General features: G+C 51.2%; 2 protein-coding genes across 2 annotated transcripts in view; both read left to right on the top strand.

Annotated features, from left to right (window-relative positions):
- Positions 1–5825, top strand: part of INTS3 (integrator complex subunit 3) — a 102460-nt gene extending 96635 nt beyond the window's left edge. The window contains exons 27-30 of the mRNA XM_063146024.1: positions 1451–1551; positions 3222–3294; positions 3564–3720; positions 4625–5825. Coding sequence (XP_063002094.1) covers positions 1451–1551; positions 3222–3294; positions 3564–3720; positions 4625–4702 — 409 coding nt within the window. The 3' untranslated portion in view covers positions 4703–5825. The remainder of the gene's footprint in view (positions 1–1450; positions 1552–3221; positions 3295–3563; positions 3721–4624) is intronic.
- A 7075-nt stretch (positions 5826–12900) lies between these two features.
- Positions 12901–19749, top strand: part of SLC27A3 (solute carrier family 27 member 3) — a 270600-nt gene continuing 263751 nt past the window's right edge. Inside the window, exons 1-3 of the mRNA XM_063146252.1 lie at positions 12901–13399; positions 17657–17866; positions 19319–19477. Of these exons, the coding sequence (XP_063002322.1) occupies positions 12901–13399; positions 17657–17866; positions 19319–19477 (868 nt within the window). The remainder of the gene's footprint in view (positions 13400–17656; positions 17867–19318; positions 19478–19749) is intronic.

Raw genomic sequence — 19749 nt, 5'->3', positions numbered from 1 at the left:
TCTCTTGGGCGTTCCAGCCCTGGGTGTGTCGAAATACAACCCCCCAGCAAAACACACACACACATCTTAAACTGTGAGTTAAAACGCATCACAGAACTTCGCTCATCCTCAGGCGACGTGTAAATCCAAGCTGGCGTGTTTGGGCCGGAAAGGCGCTTTAATCTGCCTGTTTTGTCCCTGGGGTGCGTTGCAGTCCGTCGCGTGTGCTTTCTTGCCTCCTGCCCCGCTGGCTATGATGAGCAAGACGGAAAGGCAGAGAGTCGTTTTTCGTCTCTGCTGCAACATGTTTTTTTGGCCCTGGGTCTTGTTTTGACCCTTATCATAGCCAGTGGGGCAGGGATCAGAGACAGGAAACTGAGCTAAAGAGGTTCGTCAATTTAACAGTCTTCCGGATTTTAAGAAAGCCACGGCTTGGGACCGCAATACCTGATGGAACGCCTCTCCCGACATGAACCTCCCCGTACACTGCGCTCAACATCTAAAGTCCTCCTCTGAGTGCCTACTCCGAGGGAAGCTCGGAGGATGGCAATAAGGCAGAGGGCCTTTTCGGTGGCGGCCCCCTGACTGTGGAATGATCTCCCCGATGAGGCTCGCCTGGTGCCAATACTGTTATCTTTCAGGCGCCAGGTCAAGACTTTCCTCTTCTCCCAGGCATTGAACAGCATTTAACAACACTAAGTTTGATTTTTAACGGACCCCAGAACTGGTGTTTTTTAAATGGATACTGTTGTTTTTATGTTTTTGAGAGTTTTAAATTTTGTATACTTTTTAAATGTTTACTATTTTTAACTTTTGTAAAAAGCCCAGAGAGCTTCGGCTATGGGGCAGTATATAAATATAAGAAAGAAAGAAAGAAAGAAAGAAAGAAAGAAAGACTGATCTCTTCCGTCAGGCCTACCCAGTTGGATTTTAAGATGCTTTTTAATAATGTGCTGCTTTTAATGATATATTAGTTTTGAATGTTTTAATTATACAAGACGCATACTAATTTCAGTACCACCAACAGAGAAAAAAAAACTTAAGACACACCCGCGATTCTAAGACGCACCGCATTTTTAGAGATGTTTATATGGGGAAAAAGTGCGTCTTAGAATCGAAGAAATAGGGTATGTATTTTATGGCGTTTGCATATTATTATTATTATTATTATTATTAGCAGCCAGCAGTGGTGTGCAGGCAGAAGACAGGTAACCACAGGTAAACCCATGCTCCATCCCTGCGCCTAGTCTTTTTTTAAAAAATGGTTGCATAATGTCAAACCGTAAGACCTTCATGAGGACTAGGTCCTTTGTTGTTCTTCTTTAATCACAAAGGGGGAAAAGCAAGCCGAGATTCTCAGGGGTCCAAATTCTGTGCCCTCGAGGGCTGTGTGCCGCGCGGCATTTCAGAAGTTGGAAGAACTCTTCCAGTGATGGCCGCCCTGTGCGCCCCGCCCCTCTTTTGCTTTCAGCCTGCGTAGCTCCAGCAGCAAACTTGCCCAGCTGACCTTGGAACAGATCCTGGAACACCTGGATAACCTGCGCCTCAACCTCACCAACACCAAACAGAACTGTACGTACCCCCTGCTTCTGTAGACTGTGCGCCTCCCTCTTCCCAGAAGCGCACTCAGGCGCTTCGCCGCGCGGCCTTGTAGGGTGCGGATCTTCCGAGAATGCTCCGTCTAGCCCAGCGTCGTCGAGGGGGGGGGTCGGCTCTTCAGTCCCTTGAAACTGGGGATGTCACAGATTGGACCGGAGACCTTCTGTGCGCAAAGCATGTGCTTTGCGACTGAGCCAGGGCTGATCCCCGCTGTCTGTGCGCAGCTAGTCTCCCACTGAACCCCATCCTTGGTCCACCAGTTGCTGGGGAGCATGGGTAGGAGGATGGGTTTCCCGTGGGCAGCTGGATGGCCATGGCGTGAACAGAATGCTGGACTAGATGGACCCTTGGTTCAATCCAGCAGGGCTCTTCTTACGTCCTGCCGTGGGGGGCTGGCTAGTAAAAAGTGAGCTAAAGAGGGGTGTGGGAGAGAAAAAGGCTGGAGGGTGGGAGGGAGGGGGAAATAGCAAGGCAAAGGGGAAAAGAAAGAGCAAGGCTGGAGGCTTGGAGGGGAGAAACAGTGAGCTAAAGAGGAGGGGGTATAGTGACTAGAGGGTGGGAGGATGAAGGAAATAACAAGGCAAAGGGGTAGAGAAAGCAACGGTAGAGGCGAAGAGGAAGAGAAACTGAGCTAAAGAGGAGGGGGTATAGTGACTAGAGGGTGGGAGGATGAAGGAAATAACAAGGCAAAGGGGTAGAGAAAGCAACGGTAGAGGCGAAGAGGAAGAGAAACTGAGCTAAAGAGGAGGGGGTATAGTGACTAGAGGGTGGGAGGATGAAGGAAATAACAAGGCAAAGGGGTAGAGAAAGCAACGGTAGAGGCGAAGAGGAAGAGAAACTGAGCTAAAGAGGAGGGGGTATAGTGACTAGAGGGTGGGAGGATGAAGGAAATAACAAGGCAAAGGGGTAGAGAAAGCAACGGTAGAGGCGAAGAGGAAGAGAAACTGAGCTAAAGAGGAGGGGGTATAGTGACTAGAGGGTGGGAGGATGAAGGAAATAACAAGGCAAAGGGGTAGAGAAAGCAAGGCTGGAGGCGAAGAGCAGGAGAAACTGAGCTAAAGAGAAGAAGATATAGTGACTCTAGAGGGTGGGAGGATGAAGGAAATAACAAGGCAAAGGGGTAGAGGGGAGAAAAAGAGCAAGGCTGGGAAGGGGGGGAAAACAGCAAAGTAAAAAGATGGGGAGAGACATAGTAGGACCAAAGGCTGGGAGGGAGGAGGAAACAGCAAGGCAAAGGCGAAGAGAACGAGCAAGGCTAGAAAGAGGACTGCCTGAACGTTTCCCATGGTTTTTCTTAAAACAATTTTTTTTTGAAAGGGGCAGGGAGGGAGGAGGGTTGTGGGTCCCATCGGAGGTCCCTACGGCCTCCGCATTGGGATCCCCGAGGTAGAGCACTCTGGGCCGCCTCCCCATTTCGCAGCGGGTGTGTGTGTGTGTGTGTATGCCGAAGCTGTGGCCCTCCAGATGTTGTTGAGCTCCAGCTCACAGAGTCCCTGACCATTGGTCACGCTGGCTGGCGCTTATGGGAATTGAAGTCCAACCACATCTCGGGGGGGGGAAGGGTCCGCGGGGGTCCCCCGCTGCTGAGTTCAGGGGTTGGTGAGGGGGGCGCCCCCTAACTTCCTGTTTTGCTTCCCGGGCAGTTTTCAGCCAAACTCCGATCCTTCAGGCCCTGCAGCACGTCCAGGCCAGCTGCGACGAAGCTCACAAGATGAAGTGAGTGCCGCTCTCTCTGGCTCCGGGAAGAGGGCTTTTGAGCTGTGTTCGGGGGCTGGGCGTCGGGGGCAGGAGGGCACCGTGCGCCCTCTTGGAGCGAGCAGTGAGAGGATCCAGGACAAGGAGCAGACGCCTTCACGTGCCTTGCCCTCTCCCTCGGGAGTCGGCACGGATCAGGACCAGGGAGGCCAGCCAACGGGCGGTGGGAGAGGAGGAGAGGGATCCTGGAACTGGCACGGATTTCGAACCTTCTCCCCCCCCCACCCTAGGTTCAGCGACCTCTTCTCCCTGGCCGAGGAGTACGAAGACTCCTCCAGCAAGCCCCCCAAGAGCCGCCGGAAAGCCACCATCTCCAGCCCCCGCAGCCGCAAGAACGCGGCCCAGCCGGCCAACAACGAAGAGGAGTCCGCCTCCAGCAGCGCCTCGGTCAGTGGCGGGGCCTCACCGCCCTTCCGGCGTGGCCCCCTAGCGAAAGGCAGAGAAATTGGAGCGGTGGGGGAAGGGTGGTGTGTGAAAAGGGGCCCTGCCTGCCTGTGTTTGGAGCAGCGGTGCGTCCTTGCGTTGCGAGGCTGCAGGCCTGGTGGCACAGATGCGAAGTGCCACCCGGCTGCAAAGAAAAGCCTGCCGCGTTTCAGACGGTCGGCCTTAAGTACAAGCTCCCCATCCACCCTTGAGGACTAGAAAGCTGGTCTTTGCAAAATCAGGGGAGTCCAACCCCCTGCTCAAGGCAGGAATCCACCTTAATGCATGCCTAACAGATGGGAGAGCCCACAACCTCCCCTGGGTCATTGGTTCTATTGTTGTACTGTTCTAACAGTCAGGAAGTTTTTCCTGATGTTTGGTCATACCGCTCTAACAGTGAGGAAGCTTTTCCTGATGTTTGGTCATACCGCTCTAACAGTCAGGAAGCTTTTCCTGATGTTTGGTCGTGCCGCTCTAACCGTCAGGAAGCTTTTCCTGATGTTTGGTCGTGCCGCTCTAACCGTCAGGAAGCTTTTCCTGATGTTTGGTCGTGCCGCTCTAACACTCAGGAAGCTTTTCCTGATGTTTGGTCGTGCCGCTCTAACACTCAGGAAGCTTTTCCTAATGTTTGGTCATACCGCTCTAACAGTCAGGAAGCTTTTCCTGATGTTTGGTCATACCGCTCTTAACAGTCAGGAAGCTTTTTCCTGATGTTTGGTCGTGCCGCTCTAACAATCAGGAAGCTTTTCCTGATGTTTGGTTGTACTGCTCTAACAGTCAGGAAGCTTTTCCTGACGTCCCTCCGGAAGCTGGCTTCCTGTAACTTGAGCCCCTTATTCCGCGTCTGAAACGTTTTCTTCACCCGCAGGAGGAGGAGGACACCAAACCCAAACCGACGAAGCGGAAGCGGAAAGGCTCCTCGGCCGTGGGCTCGGACAGTGACTGAGGGGGCCGGGCAGGGGCGCCCCAGCAGCGCCGCGTGCCCGCCAATCCGCCTCGGCGTTGTCAGCCCCCGGGGCGCCCCCGAGCGACCGGATCCGGAGCAGCTGGGCAGACGCCATCGGCAGGGAGGACGCCGCCCTGAAGAGACGTGCCGGCGGGACTCCTCGGATCTGCCTGCCACGCTCCCCCTCCAGGCCTCCCCCCCTTCCGTCGCTTCCCCCTGGCAGCGGGGGGGCTGGGACAGCGATCACTCGTGACTGTCCGCCCAGGGATTCTCAACAAACACGGGTCACCTCAGTCAGGGAAGCCGCCACGAGAAGAGACGCAGGGCTGGATATGGGGGGGGGGCACAGAGAGAGAGAGAGAGAGAGACTGTACTTGCGCCCCCCTCGCCTCTCCCATCTTGTAAATAAACGGTGTCAACCCGGCGAGCTGCTCTATCGGTGCTTCCGGCGAGCGAGACCCGGCAGCAGGGTGGGGAGGGGCGAACTGTGGGGAGGGGGCTGGTCTTGAGCGGGGGACACACACACGCACACACACACACATCCTGGCATCCCGGTTTCTCTCCGCAGCCCAAGGTCACCGTCTCCTCTCTTCCCACCACGGCCCCTTCCAAACAAAACGGGCTGAGGATTTTCGCTGTTGGGTTGTAGGTTGTTTTTTTGAGGGGTGGGTGGGTGGTGGTGGTTCCTCTTGCGGAGAGCATTCCAGTAACCGTGCCCGAGCCTCAAACACCCCTCCCTGCCCCACGGCCACCTCTGGGGGTGGGTGGGTCGGCTTTCTAGGGCCTCCTTGCCCCCGCTCCACGTACAACACGGGCCAGAAAGTCTTGGCGCCCTCGGCCCCGCACCCTGCCTCAAAGAAAACACCAGCTGGCACAACAGAACCAACCAACACGCCCCCCCCTCCACGAACCTTCCTCCTGCCAGCTTTGCCAAGCGGCTGCCCTGCTTTCCGCCACACCTGGGCAGCCTGGCAGCGGGGGGCGGAGCCGCGGCGGCGGCACCTGGCGAGCAGAACGGGAGATGGTCGTTATATTTTTAATTCCCCATCTCCCCCACTGAGAGATTATAATTTTTAAGTGGTTTTTAAAAGAGACAATAAAAAAAAAAAAACTGGCGATGTGATTTTGTACAAGCCAACTGGTTCGTCTCGTGTTTGTGTGTACCAGGCCCTTGGGGTGAATGTGTGGAGGGCGGATATCAGTTTGGGGTGGGGGGCGGCACAGGCTTTCTGTCTTGGGGTAAAAAAAATCCCTCCCTCACGCATTTCTTTCCCAAACGTTGTTCTCTACTGCACCTTTTGTGAAATGCTGTCGTTCGCCTCTCCAGTGTCCTCTATAACCCTCCCGCAGGTCTGCAAACGGTGAGGTCGTGGACCTGGCCCAAGAAGCCATCCTAGAAGGAAAGAGAAAGTCAGACAGACAGAGAGAAAGACAGACAGAGAGACAAGGGCAGATTTAGAAAGATGTCGTCAAGGTAAAAATAACGTCAGAAAAAAATAACACTGGGTCACTTGTTCTGGGTGTGGAGGCCGCCGCGAGATTCACAACAGATGGCGTTGCCGCGCTCTCTGTGTGTACGTTGTGTCTCTGTGGGTGCACAGTGGTGTAGTGGAACCAGGGTCCCTGACTTTTTTTATTTGCAGGGCTGCCCTGTCCATGCCTGCCCCTCCCTCCAGACTTCCCTGTTCCCACTGAACTTAGCTGCAATTCTCACAATACCTGGAGGGAAATGGATTTTGCCAGCCCAATATAATGTCCACTATTGCAATGTAAAGTATTTGGGGGCCGGTCGAATGGGCGATGAAAACCCATTCCTTTTCCAAAAGGCCTGCACCTGACGGAGACTTCTAGAACTGGTTTGTTGATATGGATCAACGTAGCTGTCTAAATGTTGGGATTCTCCTTGGTGCTGTGGAGGCTGGGGGCGGGGGGGCGTCACAATGAGACCCCGCACTTCCAAATTTACCACTACACCGTTCGTGTGTGTCACGTAGGGGTTGTGGTCCCGTGGAGGTGAATCGGCTCGGGTGTCACATTTTCGCTTCCTATCAGCTTTTTTTTTTAATGACTTACAGCAATAAATAGTAATAAAAGAGGAACAAAAATTGCAACAAAACCTGCATATATATATATATATATATATATATATATATATATATATATTATTTTGGTGGTGGTGGGCAGATGTGTTATCCCTTTTAGGTGGGACAAAGCTTTTGGGAAGTAACAGGTGGGAACTGGGAAAAGTTTTCTAAGACTTACATTGTAGTCCTGGTGTTGCAAAACGACTGAAAACAGACGGTTTTCAATGCGGCCAGAGGCATGATAAAAGTTGAGTACCTAACGGAAGTAGGAATGAGAGGTCGGAGGTGAGATTTTATTCCGGGTTTGGTGTTCCCTTTTCTCTCCCCCTCCTTAATCTGGATTAATTTGGGGATTCGTTCCCCATGCTGTCTTGAACCACTTCCTTTGGGTTTTCTTTGCCTGGGTGTTGGGCAGTTGAGCCTCAATGACGTTTCGTTGCGGGGGGGGGGTGGCGGTGACTTGAGCGGAAGGGCTTTGCTTGGCACGAGAAAAGGAATGATCCCCCCAAATCACATTAGCCTGGCTGGGACTCAGGCGGCAGTAAACGTGTGTGTGTGTGTGTCTTTTCCTTTCAAAGATTGCCCCGACTCATTTGCTCAAACCTTCAGGAGCTGCCTGCCTGCCTGCCCGCCTCGCGTGCCTTTTCGGAGCAGTTCATAGTCTCTCTCTTTCTCTCGTTCGCATCTTGCGATCCAAGGGGTCGATATGTGCAGAGGGCCGGATTAGACGGTCTTGCTGTTCTTTGCACGCGTGTAACTCTTAAGTAGCCCGCTCGGATGGGTCATGGCTTTCTGAATTCGACCTGAGCTTGTTTGCTTTTCCGCCCGGGGTGCGAATCGCCACTGTGGCTTTGCATAGCGTCCGTTTTCCTTCTGTAAACTTCTCCAAAGCGGCTCACAACGTTACAACATTACGTAAACACCCCCCCAGACCCCTGATCATCCTGGTTGCCCTCCTCTGAAGATGCTCCACCTTGTCTGCGTCCTTCTTGAATTGTGGAGCCTTCTTGAATTGTAGACGCAATACTCTAGATGAGGCCTAACCAGGGCCGAATAGAGAGGAACCAGTACCTCATGTGATTTGGAAGCTCTACTTCTGTTAATGCAGCCCAAAATAGCATTGGCCTTTCTTGCAGCCATATCGCACTGTGGGCTCATATTCAGCTTGTGATGCAGAAGGCTCTTGATTTCGTGTCCTGCTTTGGGGGCTATTATTTGGCCACCGTGGGGAAAACAGGCTTTTGTTCTGATGCCGCACAGTTCTTACGCAGGAGAAATATACCAGAGGCAGTTTACATGGGGCGAAGACCATGCGAGGGCAGGCAGGGACCGGCTCTCTCATTAGGCAGAGTGTGGCAGTGGCGTCGGGCAGCAGATGCCAGCGACGCATCGGAGGAAAGACCCGTGTGACCTGCTTTGCAGCCCCTAAGCTGGCCTGTTGCCTTTGGGTTCAGCAGAGGATGCCGTTCCAGCGTCAGTGTTGAAGACAGATTCATCTGCCTGTCCGCTTGGGTTTTGCACATGGAATGGGAGGCTGCAGCATCTTTTTCTTTGCTTCAGGAAGCACAGCGTCTTGCACAAGCCCTGCCCAGAGGAAAACCCCAATTTGCTGCTGTGGGCAGTGGGGTGCTGGAATTGATAGATCCTTGGTCTGGTCTGGCCACGTTCTGTCTTTCTATCTTCACTTTGCACATGCTCAGATGAGCTCCTTGGGCGTCCTGTGCTTTCTAGGACCGGGTGTGACACCGAGGAATCGCCTCAGAGCTGAGAAATAGCTCAACAGCAAGGCCCAAGCCATAAAAAGGACCGTGATTTACCTTGTCTTTCCTTACCCAGCTTCTGTATCCAGGAGGGATGTGGGTTTTTTGAGTCTGAAATCCAGACTTTTCAGTCAAGGGAAGAGTTGGCAGGAGATGATCTTTGGGGTTTTTGATCTCCGAACAAGCGCCGGCTTGTACCTGCTCCGTTTGTGCCTGTGCGTGCGCAGTTTTGGCAAACTTTTCTGCACCCTCGGAAGGAGGAATGTTCCGGAGCGACCTAACAGAGCAAGCGAAGTAAACCGGGGAGGGGGGAATGTGGAGATTTCTCCTTGCGGTTCCTGATTCCCTTCCCAGACATCTGCAACTCATAGGAACAGGAAGAGCTGCCCGGGGGCGCAAGAGCGAAATTCAAGGGAGGAGAAGTAGGGGAAAGGTTAGGGTTTGGTTTGGGTTCCTGTAACACAAACAGGAGCCAGGCCACAGGGTTGGAAAGCGGAGACATTTTGTAGGAGAAGCTGTGTGTGATGAGGGGCACGGAGCTTTGCGGCAGTAGATTAATCAACTCGAAACGCCTGTCGATTACAGTAGATTAATCAACTCGAAATGTTGATTACAGTAGATTAATCAACTCAAAATGCCGGTCGATTACAGTAGATTAATCAACTCGAAACGCCGGTCGATTACAGTAGATTAATCAACTCGAAACATCTGTCAATTACAATCGCCAACAACAACTTTAATTGACAAAGCTGAGAACTGACCTTCTTAGCTTGGGTTTTTTTTTTTGGGGGGGGGCATGACATTTTAGTTCTGGCAGGATGATGATGATAATGTATTTATTTAATTGGTATCCTGTCTTTCCGACAAGACAAGACAATCCGGATTAAGGAGAAAATCTTCATTAAAACAACATAAATACAAATAAATAGATTAAAAACCCGCTTAAAAATGCCACATTAAAAAGCAATACACAGCATTGCGCGGTTAAAAACCCCCTCCAGCAACAGAATAAACCGGGGGAAAGGGTTAAATCTCTTGCTTCTGATGACAATTGGTGGTTAAACTCTACTACATGCCATTTGCGCAAATAGCGATTTCGCAAAAGGGTTTTTAGAAGAGTAAATGAGCACGTGTAGGGTGACTGGTCTGGAATGGGATCCTGGTAAACAGGGCTGCTGGTGGTGGGGTGTGGGTGGGTGGGTGTTTAATTCCTGCTGAGGCCTGCTGCCCACCTCCGCGTTGAAAGCCAAGTGATTTAGTTTGGTTAAGAGTTTCACTCGGCACATATGAGGACTGTTCTTATAGGCAGCTATTGGGCACGGAGGGGCCTGAGCCACATCAGGACTGCCGCAGGGCGGTGGCAAAGGGTTAACTCACCGCCCCCCCCCCCACCACTCAGATATACTGGTGCAGGAGCTATTTGCTTTAGCAGATGCCTTCGGGCCTTTTTAAATCAAGTGCAGGGTCTGGTTTGACCCTTTGATTAAGTTAACTCCCATGTTTACAGAACTGCCCCCCGGCAGTCAAACTGCTGGTCTATATAAGCCCGTCACCATCTCTGTGCTCTGCAGCTGCCTTCAGGACAGAGGTGACCTTCCTGTGGTGTTGGGCTACAGCTCCTATCATCCACGGGCCACGCCGGCTGGATGGGAGTCAGAGTCCGGCGACACGTAGAGCAGCTTTCCCCAACCGGGGGGGGGGGCACTGGATCGGGGAAGGCAGAGGTAACGAGGGCGATTCCCTCACCCTAGAGGCCTTCAAGAGGCAGCTGGACAAGCATCTGTCAGGGATGCTTTAGGGTGGATTCCTGCATTGAGCAGGGGGTTGGACTAGATTACCTTGGAGGCCCCTTCCAACTCTGCTGTTCTATGATTCTATGATTCTATGATCACTGCTCTGGGATTGCAGAACCCACGGATTGAACCAGGCAGGGCCTCTTGGCTCCAATGCTGAGCGATGGTCCCTCTCCCCTCTCTAAAAGGCACTTTTAAAAATCAAGAATTCCCTAGAAACTGAGCCAGGAAAGTGCTTGAAAGACTGAGCTGCTACAAAAGAGGAGAACCCTCCCCGCTAACCCCTGGTTTTGAATCTCGCCTTGGCCACCTCTCCTCCCTGCTGTGATGCAATTTGGATGATAGTACTAGCTTTTCTTACCATCCCGTGAGAATGTAAGATAGGACAAGATCCGTGTGAGTCACTCCCTAGGTGTTGTTCTGATCCTGCTGTTCCTGGGCAAAACGCCTTCTAAGGTTTGATCCCGGCCAAAAAATAAGTCTTTATTTATTTATTGCAATTTTTATACTGCCCAACAGCTGAAGCTCCCTGGGCGGTTCACAAAAATTAAAACCATCCAAAGTTATAAAGCAAACAGCATAAAAACATGATATAAAATACAATCTGCAAAGTTAAAATTAAACATATAGACTGTTAAAACGCTGGGAGAATAAAAAGGCGTCTGAGAGAATATAGTGTAGATGCCAGGCGAACCTCCTTAGGGAGCTCATTCCACAGCCGGGGTGCCACAGCAGAGAAGGCCCTCCTTTATGTTCGTAATGCCGAGATGGAGATCATCGAATGGGGGTGGAGACTTTGACCCCTCGGCGATTTTGCGCCCTCTCTTCCCCTTCTGCAGCCAGGACCGTATGTATGAAACAACCCATCCTGGTCAGCCGTGTTTGCCTTGCGTCGCTGCCATGTTGCACTGCCGAACGCCTAGCTGAAGGTCTCCATTGGCCCGGGCCCGATTCAAAGTGCTGGTATTAACACTTAAAGCCCTAAATGGCTTGGGGCCAGGCTATCTGAAGGAACGCCTCCTCCCGTATGCACCTGCCCGGACCCTAAGGTCATCCTCAGGGGTCCTTCTCCGTGAGCCCCTGCCAAAGGAAGTGAGACAGGTGGCTCCCAGGAGCAGGGCCTTCTCTGCTGTGGCACCCCAGCTGTGGAATGAGCTCCCTAAGGAGGTTCGCTTGGCACCTACATTATATGCTTTTAGTCACCAGGTGAAGACCTTTTTATTCTCCTACTATTTTAACAATCTATAAATACATTTTAACATGGTGTTTTAAATTTGTAATTTTGCATTGCTGCAGTTTTGATCTGGTTGAGCTTTTATATTGTATTTTATATTATGGTTTTCTACTGTTGTTTTATACTTTGAATGTTTTTAATTTTTGTGAACCGCCCAGAGAGCTCCGGCTATTGGGCGGTATAGAAATGCAATAAATAAATAAATAAACTCAAGCGATGGGTCCCTGGCACCAAACAAAACAAGAAAATTGTCCCAACCCTGAACGATATGACAGCGCATCACATGGGCTCACTGGTGATGATCCAAAATGTATCCGAGAATATCTGATAGCATAATTTTATCTGTGCAGACTAAAAACACGTATTGGAAAGTTTGTTACTTCCTTACACCTTTTACAAACTAGACCGTTTTGCGTGATGAAGACCACTGATGAAGACTTTGTGATGAAACGGGTTTGTGTTTATTTGGTACCAGTTGTTGTAAAACACCCAGAGAGTTTTGGCTTTTGTGTGGTATAGAAATGAAATGAATTATAATTCAGGTTACTTCTGGTATTGTAAGGCCATTAGAGCACAATAATATCATACTGTTCTCTATTGTTTAATATGATTTTTTTTAGTCTGCACAGATAAAATCCGATATTCTTGTATATTCCTGTTAGCCCTTTGCAGTTCCTGTGTCACCAGATCCGGCCTTCCTGGGCCTCCCAGATGGCAACACACCCTCGGTCTGAAAGCGTTTCAACACTCGTAATGTAGACAGTACTGAGCTAAGAAGGCTCCATGGCTTGACAGTATAAAACAGCTTCCTACGGTCCTATCAGTCCTTATTCAGAACCATGAGGACTGGGATCTTTATATTTATTTATTTATTTGCGATATTTATATACCGCTCCCTATCTAAGTATTTTAATCTCATATCAATTTTGCTGCGTGGTTTTTATCCGGGTGGTGCTTTTGATTCTGTATTTTGCATTTGTGCTTTTAACCCTTTGGTGGTTTTATGATGGTTTTAATTTTTGTGAACCGCCCAGAGAGCTTCGGCTATTGGGCGGTATATAGAAATGTTCGAAGGGACCCGTTGGGAGGGCGGGGAGTTCCCGTCGGCCCGGGGCGCTCCCAGCTCCCGCCGCCGAGGGCGCGCGGGGAGGGCACGATCACGCGCGCCCCCCTCCCCGCGCTCCGCTCTCCGCGTCGTCCTGGCGGAGGCGGAGCAGCCTCTCCGGCCGGCCCGCCCGCCCGCCTCCTTCCCAGCGCCCCTCGCCGCCTCCGCCGCCGCCGCCTCCTCCGTCTCCTGCGGCGGCTCTTCAGTCGCCCGCGCGCCGCGATGTGGGCAGCCGGGCTGCTGGCGGCGCTGGGGCTGGGGCTGCTGCTGCTGCTGCTGGCGTCGTGGCGCGCGCTGTGGCCCCACGCGTGGGCCGACGTGGCCTTCGTGGCGCGGGCCGGCTGCTGCGCGGGCCGGCTGCTGCGGCGGCGGCGGGGCGGGCAGGCGCGCAGCCTGGCGCAGCGCTTCGGCCGCCTGTGCCGGGCCCGGCGGCGCCAGGTCTGGCTGCGCTACGAGGAGCGCAGCTTCACCTACGGCCAGGCGGAGCGGGAGAGCAACCGCGTGGCCAACGCGCTGCTGCGGCTGCCGGGCGAGCCGGCGCCGCTCCTGCCCGGCCACACGGTGGCGCTCCTGGTGGGCAACGAGCCCGCCTTCGTCTGGGCCTGGCTCGGCCTCGCCAAGCTGGGCGTCGTGCCCGCCTTCCTGGGCACCGCGCTCCGCCGAGGGGCGCTCCTGCACTGCCTGCGCGCCTGCGGGGCCCGGGCCGTCCTGGTGGGCCACGGTGAGTTTCCCCCGCGGCCGGCGGGAGGGCGCGGTTGGGGTGTGTGTGTGTGTGTGTGTGTGTGTGTGTGTGTGTGTGTTGGACTACACTTCCCATCCGCCTCCGAGTTGGGAGTTCAAGTCCGAAAGGGTGGAGGGGGTGTGGGGGGTGTCTAATTCTGTCCAAAAAATTGGAGAAGACTGGGTGGGAGAACTTGCCCTGTGTGTGTGTGTGTGTGTGTGTGATTTTGGACTACAACGCCTATCATCCCCGAGTTGGAGCCGATTGTAGTTGAAGACTAAAACGTCTGGAGGGTAAATCAACTTGGTGTAGGCTGGGTGGAGAAGACTGGGTGGGAGAACTTGCTCTGTGTGTGTGTGTGTGATTTTGGACTACAACTCCTATCATCCCCGAGTTGGAGCTGACGGGAGTTGAAGACTAAAACGTCTGGAGGGTAAATCAACTTGGTGAAGGCTGGGTGGAAGAACTTGGCGTATGCATGTGTCTAATTCAACCTTGAAGTGGTTTGGACTACAACTCCTATCATCCCCGAGTTGGAGCCGATGGGAGTTGAAGACTAAAATGTCTGGAGGGTAAATCAACTTGGTGTAGGCTGGGTGGAGAAGACTGGATGGGAGAACTTGCTCTCTGTGTGTGTGTGTTTGTGTGTGTGAGTGTGATTTTGGACTACAACTCCTATCATCCCCGAGTTGGAGCCGACGGGAGTTGAAGACTAAAATGTCTAGAGGGTAAATCAACTTGGTGAAGGCTAGGTGGAAGAACTTGGCGTATGCGTGTGTCTAATTCAACCTTGAAGTGGTTTGGACTACAACTCCTATCATCCCCGAGTTGGAGCCGATGGGAGTTGAAGACTAAAACATCTGGAGGGTAAATCAACTTGGTGAAGGCGGAGTGGAAGAACTTGGCGTATGCGTGTGTCTAATTCAACCTTGAAGTGGTTTGGACTACAACTTCTATCATCCCCGAGTTGGAGCCGATGGGAGTTTAAGTCCAAAACATCCGGAGGGCGCTCCCATTTGTTTGCTTGCTTGCCAGAGGTGCTACGGGCAGCCTCCTCAGAGAGCATGCAAAATTCAGGAATGGCTGGGTGCTCTGGCTGCAACCACAGGACAGTTATGCACCCACAGAGCAGAATTTGATCGGAAACAGATTTGATTGGAAACAGCATGCAGAGAAGCGATGGACAGCCTCCTTGAAGAGTGGACGTTTATCCTGTGTTTCTGCATTGAGAGAGCTAGACTATTTGAATCATGCAGAGATGCTGCAGCCTGACTTGGCTTCCCCGCCGTTGGAGACTGATTGGAAGGAGGTGAATCCAGAACAAGACCTTATGCAGAGATGCAACGGTCAGACTCCCCCAAAGGCAGATCATTTCGAAGCGTCTCTGCATTGGGAATAGTTGGAAGGTTCCAGTTCTACAAAGATGCACCAGAATGTCCTGTCCCAGGAGAGGGCTGATGGCAAAGCAGGGACTCCTACGGAGATGCAACAGGAAGCCTGGATGATCCTTTTGCATCGAGGGTCCGGACATTCTAATCATACAAGGAAGCAACAGAAATTCTGGCTGCCAGGAGAAATGGATTGGAAGATGAATTGCCCAGAGTGGCAACTAATGCAGGGATACAGAGGGTAACCTCCTTTTTGGGGAGAGCGGATTGATTCTGTTGTGTCTCTGCCTCAAGATGGACTGAATGACCCAGGCACAGAGGTAACAGAACTGTCCGTTCCGGCCACGCGTGAGCTCTGTTGCAGCATGAGCAATGTAGATTCGTAAAGACAAAGACCTTTGTTAGCTCCTGTTGGATGCTGATAAGCAAGGCCAAATCTGTGATAGGCAGACACGCAGCCTTATTTTGGGGTGGGGGCTGGGGGCGTGCAGGAACCCTTCCTTGCTGAATTTGTTTGCCAGCTGTTCCTCCTTTCGTGACATGGGGCTTCCCCAGTATGGGAAATTAACGGATCAAAGAACAGGTTAAGGGAGGGGCATGTTAGCTTTGGGCTGAGTCTTAAGCCCATTTGCTTACTAGGGAGTAAGCCCCACTGAAGTAGATGTCACCACCTTCTGAACAAATGTGGCGCAATTCAGTTTTTACAAGTGGGGACTGCAGCAAAATGTTGCAGCGTATCTTTCCTCTTAACAGGAATGCTTTTGTTCAGAGGTTCCAGCATACGCTGGGCATATGCTCCCTGTCTTCTTTCCCAAACAGCACTCACGATTCTGCACTTCCCCTCTGGAAAGGTCAGGGATACAGAGTAACCAATTTGGTTACGTTCTCTCCATCAGTGAGGAGAATTCGATCGCTCCCTCTGCTTCTCCAGACTTCTGACAGGGCCTTGGGCTATGTGATAAAATTCACTTCTCCCAGCCATGGTAGAATGGCTGAGTTAAAGAATGAGCTTTTAAAAAGAACTGGCTTTTTAAAAAACCAAATAATTCTGTGCGGGAGCGGGGGATTGAAGATGGAACGTTTGGCCCATGGACCTGAGATGGACCCTTTGGTTCTGATCCATTAGGATTATTCTTACGTTCCCCAGGAAGGGAATTCGTTGGGGCCGCCGCAGTCAGCACTTCTGCCTGTGTAAATGTACCACTGCGTTGCTGTTTTAACCCCGGATGCTTTTTGGAACCGAGTTAAATATCCAAAGTGCGAATCGGTTCTGAAACGGAAAAACCCTTCGTCCGTTGTCGGTGCCAAAACTTTGTCCCTCTGTTTCAGCAACCTGCTTGCTTTCGCTTAGCGTGGTTGTTTTTCCTCACTAATTAATGCCCCCCCCCAAACCCCGAAGCACAGGCCCCAAATCCCAACAAGCGTTGTGGTAATTAACGCATCTCCGGGGTCTGATGAGTTGATTGAATTTGTGGGCCGGTTGACGACAGAAATCAAACTGGGTCATAACCGTCCGGACAGTGGCTTTGATGCAGGCCAAGAGTTCTCTCCCATGCATGACTAATGGCTGCAACTTGAGGCTATGCCTGGCCGTACAGAGGGTTACGGAGGGGCCTGGGCCTGGGGAGGACAGAGTGAATTGTCCCTTCTTGCTCTTAACCCTCGGAGAAAAACTCAATCACATGTTAACTTCAAACACTTAAGGTGTGCAATCCTATGCATGTTTAAACAGAAAAAAATGCCCTACAATTTCCAGCATGCTTCAGCCAGCATATCTGGCTGAAGGGATGCTGGGAATTGTAGGATTCCCCCCCCCCCCATCTAAACATAGATAGGATTACATCCTTATTAACTTAAAACACATTATTAACATGGCGTTATTGGAGTTAGAATTAGTAAGCATATAGAAGGACAAGCCGTGCTGAAAAAAGAAGCAACATGGCTTCTGGAAAGGTAAGTTCCGTCTCACTAACCTTTTGGAGTTCTTTGAGAGTGTCTGTAAACATGTGGACCAGGGTGATCCAGTAGATGTTGTTGGCTTGGACTTCCAAAAGGCTTTTGACAAAGTTCCTTACCAAAGATCCCTGAGCAAACCTTAGCAGTCCTGGAATAAGAGGGGGAGAAGGTTGCGCTTCGTGGTTTAAACATTTCCTATTTTTTCTACTGCAATTTGGCTCACAATAGAACCTCCATGTTCAGAGACTGTCTATCTGTGAATACTAGATGATGGGGACAGACATCATGTTGTCTTTATGCCCTACTTCTGGATTCCTGGAAGCCTCTGGTTGGTGGCTGAGAGAATTGATTGATTGATTATTTAAAATTTCTGGCGTGCTCCGGACCTACAGTCCCAGGGCAGGGAACATACATACCCATAGAAACCACTTTGTCCCTTTGGATCTGCTTATTTTTTCCCCCCAGTACCAACTACCACTACTATAATTGCTGCTGTTGTTTATTATTATACTTTTTAAACTGCCCGATGACCCAAGTTCTCTGGACGATGCACAAAATCTAAAACACAAACCATAAAACGACGACGAGAAACAGCACGTTAAAACAACAACAACCCCGAAACGAAGACGGCAGCAAAGAATCAAACCGCACCGGCACGGAAAAACCTGCAGCGATAAACATCCAAGGATCCAAAAGCCCTTAAAAATAGCTCTCAAAATGCCTGGGAGAATGAAACGGTCTTCACCTGGTCCCCAAAAGGTGGCTGTATAAGCTACAGTGGATCACTCTGGCTCTGCCTGGTTAGGGGATGCTACAACCTTGGCTGGCTGAGTGAAGGAAATTTTTGTTCAGTCAAAAGGCCTACCGAAGCTGATCAATTTCCCTCTTTCTCTGCGTGTGTATCTCCTTGCAGACCTGTTTGAAGCTGTGGAACCCATCCTTCACAGTTTGGAGGAACTGGGTGTCGCGGTTTGGGTGATGGGCAAGGGACCCTATCCTCCTGGCGTGACCGGCCTTCAGGAGCTCTTGGAGGAAGCCTCAGAAGAGCCGGTGCCCTACGACCTCTCCACCCCAGGCAGCTTGTCGGACACCTGTCTCTACATCTTCACCTCCGGGACCACAGGTAGCACCCTACCCACCTGGCCTGTTGATATGGTCAGCAAAATCAAGTGGACTGTACCACTTCTTGCTGTGTGTGTGTGTATGTAGGGCAGTGGTTCTCAAAGTGGGCGGTACTGCCCCCTTGGGGGCGGTGGGATTGCATAGGGGGGCATTAAGAAGCTAGGGGGCAGCAGGGGGGCGCTCGGGGTGGTCTTTTCCGAGAAGCGCCTCTCCAGAAGGTCTTAACACCCAGGGACATTTTTATGGGAGAAGGTAGTTTGGTCCCAAGCCATATAGGGGAAGAATCCACACATGTATTAATACCGTTTAAGAAGAGTCCTTTTAACTGTGAATTGAAATGTTTCAAAAGCACCAAAACGCTAATGAAGAGACATACCCTGCTTGGTGTGCCCCGCCACGCCGGCTGCAAAACAGAGGCGTCCGCTCCCTTTTCCCTCCCTCCCTCGGCAAGCCTGAGGATTTTGAATAAATATTCAATTAATTGTTACTGTTTTGAATTTTATTGTTATTATCTTCCTTAGTGGGTCGTTGAAAACCGCTATTCTGAATAGTGATTTTTATAGTGTAGGGTAGGGGGCACTGGGCATGAGTTTGTGGAACCAAGGGGGCGGTGACCTGAAAAAGTTTGGGAAGCACTGATGTAGGGGGATGTCAAACATTTGACTGCTCCTTCTGGGTGGATGGGGGATAAATCCTTGCACGTAGAAAAACAGCATGCCACAGAAAGCTGCTAGTTTTCTTAATGCGAGGAGATGTGTGCGCGTATCCGCTTTTCCCCCACCCAAGGAAAAAAACATTCAAACAAGCCGATTTCAGACACACATGCTTGCCCCTTTCTTGTCATGGTACATTCCAGAAAATCCTGCATCACTTGATGTGGCTGAGAAAAGCAGCTTGCCCCATATATTTTGGGGGTGTTGGGGCAATAGACAGCTCTCTCCCCACCCCTGGGGTCTTGCTATCACTACCTGTCACAGTAATTTATTCCAGCTTTGGTAGACGTCAGACCCTATTCCTCCTGGACCCTTGATTTTATACGGCACTTTTGATTTTGCAAACAGCTTTAAAACGTCAAAATACTAATTTTTGATTGTGTAACAGGCAACTGTTCTTTCCATTTTACTGATACGGAACACAGACAAAGAGAGAGCAATTGGCTTTGGTCTCTAGGTTATCCGATTCCTCTTGCTTGATGTCTCCAAGGCCTTGTGGTCCTTCAGCAATGTCTCCAAGGCCTTGTGGTCCTTGCTTGATGTCTCCAAGGCCTTGTGGTCCTTCTTTCCCGTGGGCAGCTGGTCGGCCACTGTGTGAACAGAATACTGGACTCAATGGACCCTTGGTCTGATCCAGCAGGGCTCTTCTGAAGTTCTTGTGTTGCGAAAAGAAAAGGGAAGGAAACGCTGTTTTATTTATTTTTAATTCATATTCCCCTCAAATCTCCTTCCTTTTCCAGGGCTTCCCAAAGCGGCTCGCATCAGCCACCTGAAAACCATCCTGTGCTTGGGATTTTACAACCTGGTGGGGGCTTCCAGCTCGGACGTGATCTACATAGCACTGCCCCTCTACCACATGTCGGGGTGTCTCTTGGGTGTCGTTGGCTCTTTGGGCATAGGTAGGTTCAGAGGTGGGGTTGGGGAACAGGGCGTGGAGCTTTGGAGGGGGGATCTCTTCCGGCAGGCCTATCCAGTGGAATTTTAAGATGTTATAAAAATGTCTATAGGATGTTTTTAACAATGTATATTATGTTTTAATCCAAATCCAAATCTTTATTATGCAACCAAAATAGGTTTTAGCCAACATCAGCCCAGGGGGTTGGACTTGATGGCCTTTTAGGCCCCTTCCAACTCGACTATTCTATGATTCTATGATCAACATCAACAATAG

This window comes from Elgaria multicarinata, chromosome 21, assembly GCF_023053635.1.
Source record: "Elgaria multicarinata webbii isolate HBS135686 ecotype San Diego chromosome 21, rElgMul1.1.pri, whole genome shotgun sequence".
NCBI classification, from domain to species: Eukaryota; Metazoa; Chordata; class Lepidosauria; order Squamata; family Anguidae; genus Elgaria; species Elgaria multicarinata.
This window is presented reverse-complemented; position numbering and strand designations above follow the sequence as displayed.